This window comes from Euprymna scolopes, chromosome 3, assembly GCF_053919585.1.
Source record: "Euprymna scolopes isolate OS-2025 chromosome 3, ASM5391958v1, whole genome shotgun sequence".
Lineage (NCBI taxonomy): Eukaryota > Metazoa > Mollusca > Cephalopoda > Sepiida > Sepiolidae > Euprymna > Euprymna scolopes.
The window spans coordinates 89,679,507-89,692,433 of NC_136484.1; the positions used below are offsets into that span (position 1 = coordinate 89,679,507).

General features: G+C 31.5%; 1 protein-coding gene across 2 annotated transcripts in view; it reads right to left on the reverse strand.

Annotated features, from left to right (window-relative positions):
• LOC145257268 (phospholipid-transporting ATPase ABCA1-like) overlaps window positions 1–12,927 on the reverse strand; it is a 379,489-nt gene that overhangs the window by 268,546 nt on the left and 98,016 nt on the right. For both annotated transcript variants that reach the window (XM_080115647.1, XM_080115648.1), the window contains exon 3: window positions 3,290–3,386. In XM_080115647.1, coding sequence (XP_079971773.1) covers window positions 3,290–3,386 — 97 coding nt within the window. The remainder of the gene's footprint in view (window positions 1–3,289; window positions 3,387–12,927) is intronic.

The following is a 12,927-nucleotide window of genomic DNA, read 5'->3' on the forward strand; positions in this document are numbered from 1 at the left end:
CCCCTGCCACCACTTAACACCGTTTGGGGATCGTTCACAAGGAACAGTTGAGAAGAGAACACCGGTTTGGCTTCGTAGTTCTTTCATGTTAAGTTATTTAAAATCACTAAACTAAGCTGCAGTGCTCTGTGGCGTAGTGGTTAGGGTGCTGGACAATTCACATTATATTTTCACGTTCGCGCCGACCTACCGTAGTCGTTTTTTTATTTTTTATTTTTTCCTAAACAACTGGAATGGACTTTTCTTGGTGGCCGAACTGTTAACGTTGCAGATGTTTTTTTTTTTTGTTTTTTTTTCACACTTTATTTTCCTACTTTTACTCATGACTCCGGGTTTGATCCTTCCTACTTACCTACCATAACATTTTTTAACCCCCCACCCCCCGTCCCAGAAACAAACACTCGGGCAACGCCGGGTACCCCCGCTAGTAATATATATAAAGTGATGGTTTTCTTTTATAGTTTGGATTATTAAATGACCAGTAAACTTTTCCTTAAAAGTGTTTTCAGCCATTTTAATATAAAATTTATTTATATTTAACTGCTCTATGGTGGATATTTAGCCTTTATACACTACAGAGATTATTAAGCAATTTCTTTTAAATGAAGATTCTCGTTTATTCAAGCAATTATATGATTTAATTTATTCATTTGTATTGTTAAAAATTTTCATATTCCATTTTTCAATTATTTTTTTTTTTTTTCAGATTATCACTAACACAATACCTCAATTTTACTGCGTTTTTATTAAATATTTTGTGTAAGACATTATCAGGTTAGGATGTAGTTTAATGAGATTTAGAAATCTTTTACTTAAGTTGGTTTTGATATTTAGATTGAAAAGGTGGGATAAACCATATACTTTTCCTTTTTCTACTGTATTTGGAGATGTTCTTATAAGATAAAGGCTGAACATATTCTAGTTGTGTTTTTATACCCATAACTCTTCAAGGCTTTCTATAAGGAAGTTTTGTAGGAGTTAAAATGTTTACATTAGAGGAGTTATTGCTAATTATTTTGCTTATTGATATCGGGATATACTTTATTATAGATTTACGGCGATTTGAGAGTGGATTTACATAAATTGGGTTAATGTTATCCTTTTTGTATGTTTCATATATTTTTTCTTTAAGTCTAGGGCTACATTTAAGAAGTTAACTGTTTTAATGTTTGAAATAATTTCTACTTTTAATTTTATACTTCTGAATTCTTTGAGGATTACTTTCTTCATATCTCCACATTGTAGATCATTGGAGTCTTTTATAACCATGAATCCATCATCTCTATAGAGTCCAATATTTTCTACTTCGATGTCGTTTGTTAGGTTATAAGAAATGTAGAAACCTACTAAATCAGTTATCTCTGCTGAATCCAAAGATCCCATAGAAACATCAAATTGGCTGATCTGATCCTTGTTGGTTCATTGTAGAACCCTCTTAATGGCTTAATAGTACAGTTGTTCTGCACTTTCTGACAATTTCGATTTCATCCTCAGAAATGTCCGAAAGAAGTGCAGTAATCCATTATTTCCTGAAAAGTTCTTTGGTGATTGATGAGTAATAATAATAATAATAATAATAATAATAATAAACACCCATAACCTCAATATATTATCTTAATCTAACAAATTTTTGTAATCAATCTTACAATCAAACAAACTAGGCAGGATTATAGTGAATTGTTAACATTTTTCCTAGATTACCGGAACATTGGATTTTTGATAACAATGATTATTTAAATTATGATTCATTTGACCCGAAAGGTGTATTTTTAAACTTTCAAGGTTTACTTTAATAGTAATTAACAGACAGGTAATTATTTTTATTCACTTTTTTGGTTATTTCATTTTTAGTTTATTTTTAATCATCAATATCAAAAAAAACAAACTTTAACGAACTTAAGATAAAGAATACTTAAAATTAGAGCAAAAAAATCAATTCTTCATTTAATAATCATGCAGTTGATTCTTGCAGAAGGTTCCATCATTAAAAAAAAATTTTGTAAAAAAGACAGCATGACAAAATAAACATTAAAGTTTCTTTTGTAAAGACACAAATAAAATAATTCAGTTATCTTAAAAGTCAATTTAATTCTTTTATTGATCTTGTTACAGCGCAATATAAAAGTAACTTTAATATTGTATTATCAAATTTCTTCCATTTAACATTCCATTAGAAAGTTTGATCAATATTTTAATTTGTTTCTTTGTTCTTTGACAGATTTTATCTTTGCAGTTCTCTTGACCTCCTGATTATTGTCAGTGCTGAATAAAATACAATTTATATTTTAATTCATTTAAAAATATATATTTTGTCTTTTTTCTTTTTAATCTACTTCCTAGTTTCCATTATAAAATTAAATGTATAAAAATATCATGTTATAGAAAAATTGAAATCTCCTTCGACATTAAAGGTAAATTACAATCTACAAGATAAAACGCAAAAAATGGTTATTTTTACATTCTATAAAAATAATGTTTCAGATTTTAATGGAAGGTCACGATAATCTTTTTATAAAACCCAAAATAGCAAACTGCATTCAGAAAAGTTTGCACACAACAAATATTTATATTATATATACAAGTTTTAATTAGATTAAAACAAAAAACTGAACTGAACTTTTGCAATTTATATCGTTTCTTCATGAAACTGTTATTTACATATCCTGACATTGTTTGATCCATGTAGTCAGCACTGCAACTACATTTAAATTGGTAAATTACATTATTATTACTAGGGGGGGGTAGAACATCTTTTCGAGAGGATGCCATCTAGATATTTACTCTGTTCGTTTTCTGTTTTGAATACTTATGTGATAGATAGATTCGAGGATATAATCCCCTCTCAGGGTACTTATTGTTCTTTTATCTTCAACGAGTAAATTTTTTTCTTACACCTCCACAAATAAAGTTTTTTTTACTTGTTTTTATATTTAAGGGGACCTTTCTCTCCCCTAAAAAAGTACTTAGCAAATTTGTTTGTTTGTTTTTTTAACAGGCAATTTTTTGCATCCCTCCATCCACAAACTTATATGAGGTTCAGGGATGGGAGTAAGAGTTTTTTTGCTTCCTCAATTTTCCCGGGCAACGACAGTGCACGATCCCCACAAGTAAAACATAAGTCAAATTGATTTATTTGATGCATATTTGTGAGTATGTATATATTTTTAAAGCAAAAAATCCCCTTGTTTCTTTATATGGCTTTTTTCAATCAACTTCCAATTGGCCTTGTTAGAAGAGAGCAAACAACTCATATAATTACAAAGATAAATAATAAAGAAAAACAACTTACATTCATGCTTGTATTTTATAAGGTCAGGTCTGGTTTTCACAGCCACAAGAATCAAAAATAGACATAATGGCCAGACAATTTCTACACCAACACGAAACTGAAAAACAAGAAATTAGGATGCTTGTAATTTACGGTGCATAACAATATAATTTTTTTGCAAATTAAATATTTGCCGCTCAAGAATTGATAACTACTACAAGAATATTTAGTCTGTTATTCTTATCTTTGGTATTATTTTCACAGTGTTTCTGCTTATATGACACCCATCATTCTTCTAGTGCATTTTTTTAAACTCGGGAATTTATACAGAATTTTGAACTGAACCTTTTATTTAATGAACCAAATAGATTGTTCTCATTCTGTTAGCCATGATCATGTAGAAATACTATTCAATCTTTCATTATTTTTTATAACCTACACTTCTACCTGGTCATGACTGACAGACTGAGAACTATCTATTTCTGTGGATTGAATAAAGAGTTCTGTTCACAATTTGGTATAGATTCCCGAGTTCAACAAAAAGAATGCTAGAGATTACATAAGCCAAAACGTTATGAAAATAATAATCACTTGATTATTATTTTCATAACGTTTTGGCTTATGTTACATAACAGGTCATTTGACAAAATTATTTTCATAACGTTTTGGCTTATGTTACATAACAGGTCATTTGACAAAATCGTAGAAAAATTCTAAATCTTTCAACAACTACAAAAGCAACACTTAATTCCTCGAGTCATCTAAACAATGTAGAAATCTTAAGTAATTTGCAATTGTATTCTTAGTATCATCTGGAATAACAATTGAACCTTGAACCTCCAGAAGAGTATTCCACTGCTAATTATATCACAGAATTCATCGAAATTTCTTTTCAAGCCAAGCTTTCTTCCAAATTCTAGTGTGTGGCGTCTGGATAATAATACAAACATATTTTTGACCAACTCGTAACAACACAGAATAAGTGATTTATTTTTATACAGTTTTCTTTTATTACTTACTTTTTACCATGTTTTAAAACAGAAATAAATAATAACCAAAAAACTATTACTAGAAATGGAAAGAAACAAAAATAAGAATACATTTTCATTTTTTACGTTTCAAGTCACTGCTGGCAAAATTGCTTTCATAGAATTATATTAACATATTAATTATATTTGACATGATGTTACATTTAGCCATTCATCTTATCACCATTATATCCGGTTTAACGTCTGTCTTGCATGCTGAAATATATTGGACAGCTTTCAGAAATTGACTTTCAAACTAACCTATCCCTGGCCAGGTCTTTATCCCTCTATTTTTTTTTAGTCATTTCCTTCCTGTGTTTTGGCCGCCTCTTTCAAATTGACCCTGCTGCCTCAACTATTATACACTCACTAACCCAATCATTTGAACCCTCAATAGTCAGATTTCACTTCCATACATTACACTGCACAAAAACGCCTGATAGACTCTTCCCTTGGTCGACAGTAGTAATGCTCTGCTGGCTAGTAATGAAAGAATTTCCCTCAATTTATAATACCAGTAGAACTAGCTCCTCTCTGTGCTCCAGTGGTATCACTAAGGTAACAAAACTTGTCAACAACCTTAATAACTTCATCATCCAAATATACTTTCTCTACATTTGAATTCTCATCTGTCCTCAGTGTCTTACACACAAATTAGTTATCATCTTTAAACGTATCTGTAATTCGGTTGTATTTCCTGTGTATCTAATTTTAGCAAGTACCACAAAATCTTGAATTATACTTGACTTTTTTTTCACAAACTAAGCAGAGGAACTTTCCTCCTTGTGGAAGGTTTCCAACACTACAACAATCAATCATCATGTTGGTCTTTGTAATATTCGCTCTCGGATCTTTACCTTTAACTTAACAGACATCTATGAATTTAAATACAGAATGATTTACTTCAACATTATTTCTTTTGTTAAAATACCTATTATGCAAATAAGTGACAAAAGATAAATCCCAAGTCTATCTGCGAATCTAGAGTGACCACCTTACTCTTCTTCTTCTTCTTCTTCTTCTTAAAAATGCTACCTATGGAATCGTTAATAGAATTTACAATCCTGTCTGTAACTCAACTATATTTGAGACACATAAACTTTGCAAGTTCCAGAAATGAATATTCAACAACCTTTGTTTTATGGTCATTCAGTGATATGTTCATTTATGCATTGATCAATACAGAGCATTATCTTGTGGTCAATAAGAACCCGTGATTGGTAGATGAAGATGAATGAACATTGGTTTAAAAAAAAAATGAGGCATCTCCTAAAACTTCAAATGATTTGTTGCAATGACGACATGGACAGTCATTAATGTCTCATCAGTAAGAGGTGTGATCCTGAATTGGATTCACTCTCACTGGACATTAAGCCCCAGATTTTTAGCTGTAGGGTCATTTCAATGATAATATCTACCAAAGTAAATCTCAGACTGTTCTTGAACTGAAGAGGGTTATCACAACCAAACCAGGATTATGTTATTTTGGGAGATCACCATAAGAACAAGGCTATTATTACATACATAATTGTACAAACTATCATTTTGTCCAGGCTGGTTGCATCATAAATTCTTAGAAACTTTCAATTACCATTTCCTTCTCTCGGTGGCTAGAAAGTAAAGAGGTCATCAAACAGCACTACAACTCACATAACATTCAAAGTAATCATACACCAAGGATGGTTTGTAACAAGTAAAATCTTTGTTTGGATTGATGAATAATGCATACGGAAATATGTTAGCAAGTTGAAATGAAAAATATTCAGTTTAACTTTACGGCATATTTCTATTACTTTGCGCATGCACAAATTCATTCATAGCTTGAAGTTGTTTAATATTAAATTTTTCTTATCTGTCGATAGCTCAAACGGTAAGGGACATGCCTGAAGTGTTAAATGTTTTGGTTTCGATTCTAGATAAGGGCATTTGTTTAACTTTTGAAATCACTACTATACAATAGGTACAATATAATAATCAATAGAGATTTGGAGCTGTAATAATAAATATGAAATCTGCATGAATTAAATATATTTAAGCGTATTTTAGGACCAGGCAAGGCCAGGCGCCCCCTTCTCCACTAGTTTAACATGAATGATGATTTATTTACCAGAACATTTTAAACCTTTTTAAAAACAATAATGTTTTTTTTTGGGGGGGGGGGTGTTTTTTGGTTTTTGTAATCCAAACTTAAACTTCATGAAATGATGATAGAATTTTTTATTATTATGGAAATCGCTTCAGATAAGGCATGAATCCACTTGATATAAGGAATTTAAACAAATTACAACTTCAATATGAAAAACTAAGTGTTAGATGGATGAATTCCAGCCCATAAAACAGCAATTCTTCCTAGAATTTTTCCACTTCTTTGTCAGAAACATCGCTCATGAAATGTGAGGATCAAAAACAAAATAAAGGGAGCAAGAGTTACGAATGTAAACCCAACATCAACTTTCTATTCTCTTAAAATTGATATGGCATTGCCTCATATAATAGCCAAGATATTCTGGAACATCTAACTAGTCTCTAGGGGTTATTATATGACTATCTTATAAGACTATCAAGTGTTTGATACTTTTCTGGATTTTATTCTCACTTCCCTTTTTTCCTTTATTTTATTTTTGTTTTGTATTTTTTTTTCCATTTTTTTAAAATTTTATTAAAGAATGTATTTAAAATTTACAGCACATCTAGATCATGTCCAAAACTAAATGCTTTTGAAAGAGTTCCTTTGTCAATCAAAAGGTTTTATATAAAGTGAATTTAAGATTTATACGAGTTGAACTAAATTTTGTTATACATGGTGTCAACAGGAGTGTTTAGGAGGGATTGATATTGATACATAATGAATAAAAGTATCAATCAAGAAACTGTAGCAACGACTATTCCCAGTCTCTACAATTTCATGCAACATTGCAGGAAGAATTGGTCAAATTAATCAGAACAGAAAATATATATAGAGATGAAGAGAAAGGAATCGATACTCTGTAACAAGTTCTGCCAACGATGACGACAATATGAACAGCAAAATTAGCCAATTCAGATTGCTTTACTTGCTTAATTCTGTTTTGTTGGCATTGGAATCCCTAATAGAATCAGGTACTCACAGAAGAGGCTATTTTAAGGTTTCAAAATATCTCCACTGAAAATGGTGCTATGAATCCAACAGAACTTGAATGATGTGGTGAGTCATCAGGTTTTATGAGTAACCATTTCACCATCGCCACCTCCCTATCTTCTTCTGAGAATGCATTAGCAAATAACAGTCTTTTGATGTTTCAATCATTGTCACATTCCAATTCTGCAACCTTATAAATAAAGTGTTTATCCTTATAAGTCAGTCATGGAGAAAACAGATAACAATTTATAATCATCTTTCAAAAGCATGTTCATAAATATATTCATAAAGTTATTTATATTCATATATGTTGGCTAGCTTTTCTTTGCCAACTCGTGGAGGGTTTTATTTTACATCCGATGATGCCCTTATATTCATAAGCTACAGCAGTAATATTACTCCAAGATAAAAATTGACATGATAAAATATTTGTTTGGATATTGAAAACTGAACACTGATTTCTTATATAATATTTTCAGAAAGTAAATTGGTGTTAATATAATCATTTTTTTAAAGTTATTCCAAGTGTTAAATATTTATACTGCTAAAGGTGTTTATAATTTTATTACACACATCGTTGCTGTGTTGTTTTTGATTAATTCACCAGAAATATAAGTCTACTTTAAAATAGAAGTTTTATTAGCTTAATGACAATATGATTACAGAGATCAGAGAGAGAAACATATTCAAAAGATGTTCACTGGATGAGAGAGAGAGAGAGAGAGAGAGAGAGAGAGAGAGAGAGAGAGAGAGAGAGAGACAGGGGGGCATAGGTTGTCTTTTATACTAGGTTATCACATTATTTATTTGGATCACATTTGAGTTTTTGGGGACAGCATTGTTTTTCATGATCGCTCTCTTGAAAAGCTGGCAAGAACAGAAACTACAATTCCTTTTTTTGGGAAATGACATCAGATTCTTAATTTTTGCTTATTCGCAGAAGTCACATTTTATTCAATTGTTCCTTCCTTCAACCGAATGAAGGCTTTTTACAAGGGAAGTCACCAGGATGATATAAAAGTGAGTACCTTTGGAAAATATCTGTTTGTTTTCTGTTTTTAATTGTTAATTTCTCTAAAGTCTAAATGTAATTCCATTTTATATGTAACATCTATTATATAAATCTCATTTATCTGTTTAAATGTATGTATGTATGCCTAAAATTTTCGACAGAAGCGACGGATTTTCACGAGATTAGTATCGTTTTTAGCTGGAACCTTAGGACGACAAATATCAAAAAATTGGCTAAAAACATTAATTCCTTCACCCTCAACTGGACACTTTTATACAAAGAGGAATCGCTTTTTATGCTGATATTTTTGAAAGTCATCCCCATTTTTCGATTGACTAGCCTTAAATTAAACCTTCGCAACTTCTGGTTTGACGATGGATGCAACAGCAAAGACGTCACTTTTTTCACATTCTTTTCCTCCTTCGCCTGCCTACTACCATTTTTTTTTTTTTTTTTGCTTAACACCTCCAAACAACCGGGCAACGCCGGGCACCTAGGCTAGTTATAAATAAAGAATGATATATTTATTCTAAATTCATATTTATATCGAGTTAATTTTCTAATCAAGCACTGTTATTGTCATATACCTAGTTTGTAAATGAGAAGAAAAAAAACAGAAAACAACTTTATAACTTTAAAAATATTTATGCATAAGAGAAGTATCTGAGAAAACCTAATGATGATCCATAGTGTATGCAAGACTCTCTTTGAGGGATTGAGAACAATATGTACCCACACAAATTTTCGTCAAAATACATCTTTAATCTAAAATTGGGTAAAACTGGGCTAAGAATGAATGTACATCACAAACTGATACACAAATCACACTCATATCGTCTTCTAACCTTTCTTTTTTTTCAGATCTCCATTCTTAAATGTTATAGAAAAGTTTTACTTAGCCTGATTTGATATATTCTCCGATATGTTACTTATCTTTTCTTTCTATTTTTTTTACACATACAGCCATATACCACTAAGACGTAAGGGATTACCATGAATTAGGAGTCATGCCTACATGGATCTACAAAGTAGAGAATTGAACAGCAAGGTGCTTGTTCACATTACAATTAAAACGTTTCCATTTAGTATAATTATGAAAGGAAGAAACAAAGAGAATTCTGAAGTCTGACAGTTTGAGAAAAGAAACTATTAGAGTGGAAGGCTTTTCAGCAACTGAGGAACTCTACAATGAAGGAGTAGAATCTTATTGCTTATCGTTAGTCGGATGGGGGTATTTACATTAAAGGAGCACCAGTGCTACGAGTTCGTCCAGGCACATTCCGTGAAAGTACTTGTGAAACAAGCACACAGATGTAACATTACAGTGATGGAACAGGAGTTGAAGCTTAGCTGACAGCACAGGATCTATTAGATTAGAAATTATTTTTTTGGACCCTGTTTAATACAGAGAGATTAGTGGTTGATGCTCGAGCCCATATGTGGCAACAATATTACATGCAAGAGTGGATGGTGACTTTGTAGAGATACAGGAAATAGGCAGGTGTGAGTAGTTTTCTAGTGAGGTAGAGAGAATCAGCTTATTTGCAGCAGTCTTGGCAATGTCTTCTATATCTTTGTTCTTATTCATGTTACCTGCATATGTTAGACTGAGGAGCTTGAATGATAAACTTTCAAATAGAGTACTATTATCCATGGGAATCAGTGATTGAAAAGGTTCTTTGTAATTGTTGAAGGAAAGGAGCTTTAGCATTAAATGTTACCATTCATTTACATTCCTATTAAGCTACAAACTGGAGATCATTTCCTAAGGTTTCAGACATTGCCTTGCTTTTTGCTCACGTCTGCTGGAATAGAGCATAGTAGCATCAGTAAATATACTCCTCTCAGACACAATTTCATGAAGAAGGTCGTTTATGAATATCAAGAATAACAAATGTCCAAGGATCGACCCTTGGGGTATACTTGCATTAATATTATTTTGTTTAGATGCATGGCCATCGAGGAGAACTTGGATTTTTCTTTTGTCCAAGAAGGATTTGATTGTTTTAAGTATTTGTCCGATAATACCGTATAATTTAATTTTCATGAATAGACTTTCATGCCAGACCTTGTCAAAGGCTTTGGATATATTGAAGGCTAGCATTTTAACTTTCTTTACCTTGTCCAGTATATATTCTATATATGCTTTCAGAGATGATCATTAAGATATCCACAGTAGAATAAGCCATTCTAATGGTCTGAAAGAAGTTTAGTGTTCATGAGTGATGGACTAGTGCTAGATTGATTAACAACTCAAAGATCTTACAAAAGAGAGGGATGAGACTGATGGGGTGATAATTGAGTGGGTTAGTATTTTCACTAAAATTCTTCAATACTGGTACCATTGGATTTTCCTATTTTATTATGGTCTGGTTAATCCAGGGCAGATAACTGTACAAATCAATGTTTTAATATGTCAATGTTTTAATATGTCGCTTGACAATATAGATAACATTTGTGTGTCCAAAGTTATTTCCCTTTAAATTGAAAAATATTTAAAAGTATTAGAAGTTTCTTATGTGTCCATCTGACAATGAACTAAAAATTAGTGATAACAGTCTTCTTTATATTCACATGTACTGTAAACCGAAAATTGAAGATATATATTTTCATTCATGTACAAATAACAAAAGTACCCATCTCTAGTGTCAAATTGAATGGAATAATTGCTTGATACCCTGGCACTAAAATAAATTTACTTACGATTGTTTACACTGGCAGGATGTTGAATGTCAACAAACACTTCCTGTATCCTTAAGTTAATTATGTATGTTTTTTTAATTTCTTTTTATTGTTACAGTTTTTCAAAGTTTGAAAGATTTTTTCACACATTTACTAATTTACTACTTCAATCCATAAAAATCCTTAAATCATGATAATTGCTTCGAATACATAAAGAGAGTAAAACATCTATTATTATACAAAACCTGAATGAACCAATGTGGTTCCTAAAAGCTTTTTTCTTTATACGTAAATAACACAAAATACATAATAAACTATTATGGAGATTGAAAAAAATCTGTTAAAAAAAACTTCATATTAATTATTCTAATTTCAGTAATTTGCATTATATTGAACAAGTCACCCATATCTGATTAGGTATTTCTCTTGCCCAGCTTTAGTATATATTTATATATATTGATTATAACACTAATATATTTAATGTCTCTGTAATCATTTAGAGAAAGAATCGTTCTTGTCAGCATTGCTTTATTTTGGCATCTAATTGATATAGTGTGTTTATAAACAATAATATTTAGATAGCATAATAATAAGTCTACTTACTTCTGTTAGGATAATACAGATGTAAAGAAACTTATTTTTAATTATGCAAAAAAAGTTTTAACATATGTCACTTGATTGTAAATTAACAGATCAAATGTGGTCTTTACTGTTGTTTTATTAGCGACATCAGCATTCGAAATGCTGTTATTTATTTGTTTTCACTACCTTAGTGTTTTTTAAAAACCTATAAACTCTTTTTGTTATTCATTATATATATATATATATATATATATATATATATATATATATATATATATATATATATATATATTATGAATTGTGCATAAATGGTACACCCATGTCCATGGGTGTACCATTTATGCACCTAATAATATTTAATAAAATATATAAAGAGAGATAGATATCCTTGCCTCTGACTTGGATTGAAACCCTGTGTTTATTTGCAATTCCTTGACGATGGATATAGTCTCATTCTTTAACAGTTTTTGGATCATTCACCTCGACCACATAGGATTGAATTATAACCAAATTCGGCCATTGTTTATGGAGACTGTTTGAAACTTCAAATATATACTTCCTTCGCTTCTTGATATCTACAAAAGATTATATATATATTTTTTTTTTTACATGGGGGTTACCACTTATCCAGGCCCGGAGGCCACTCAGGGATAAGGGTTATTGTGTGTACAGTAATCAATGAGAGAGTATTGTAGTAATCATTAGTATTGGAGATTTGATAGTGTGTCTTACTTAAGGGGGCGGTTTGTCAGGGATTTGTTTATGTTGGATTTGAAGACATCCAAGTTGAAGTTAGGTGGGAAACAGGCAAACAGAAGAGAGTTCCACAGGTGTGCACTTCTGAGAAAGAAGCTCTGCTCATGGAATCTACATTTGGATTTAGGCACAGATAAAGAGTGGGGAAAATTATTGACAGTAGTTTCAGTCAGACCGGTGTTTCTCGTGAAAGATTGGCGAGGGGGGAGGACGAGAGATTGGAGTTCAGACGAGCACCTGCCATGGAAATAACGATAAAACAAAGACAGGCTCGCAATGTCTCTTCTGTGGGAGAGAGGCTGCAGGGAAGAGAAAAGGGCATCCCCCACTAAACCACAAAGTCTATTTTGTACTCTGTTAAGGCAAGATAGGCTGTTTTTAGCAGCTCCTGCCCAGATGTGGCAGCAGTACTCCATCCTTGGATGTACCTGGCTTTTATACAGACAGAGAATTGCATCAGTAGTGAGATATTTTCTGGAGG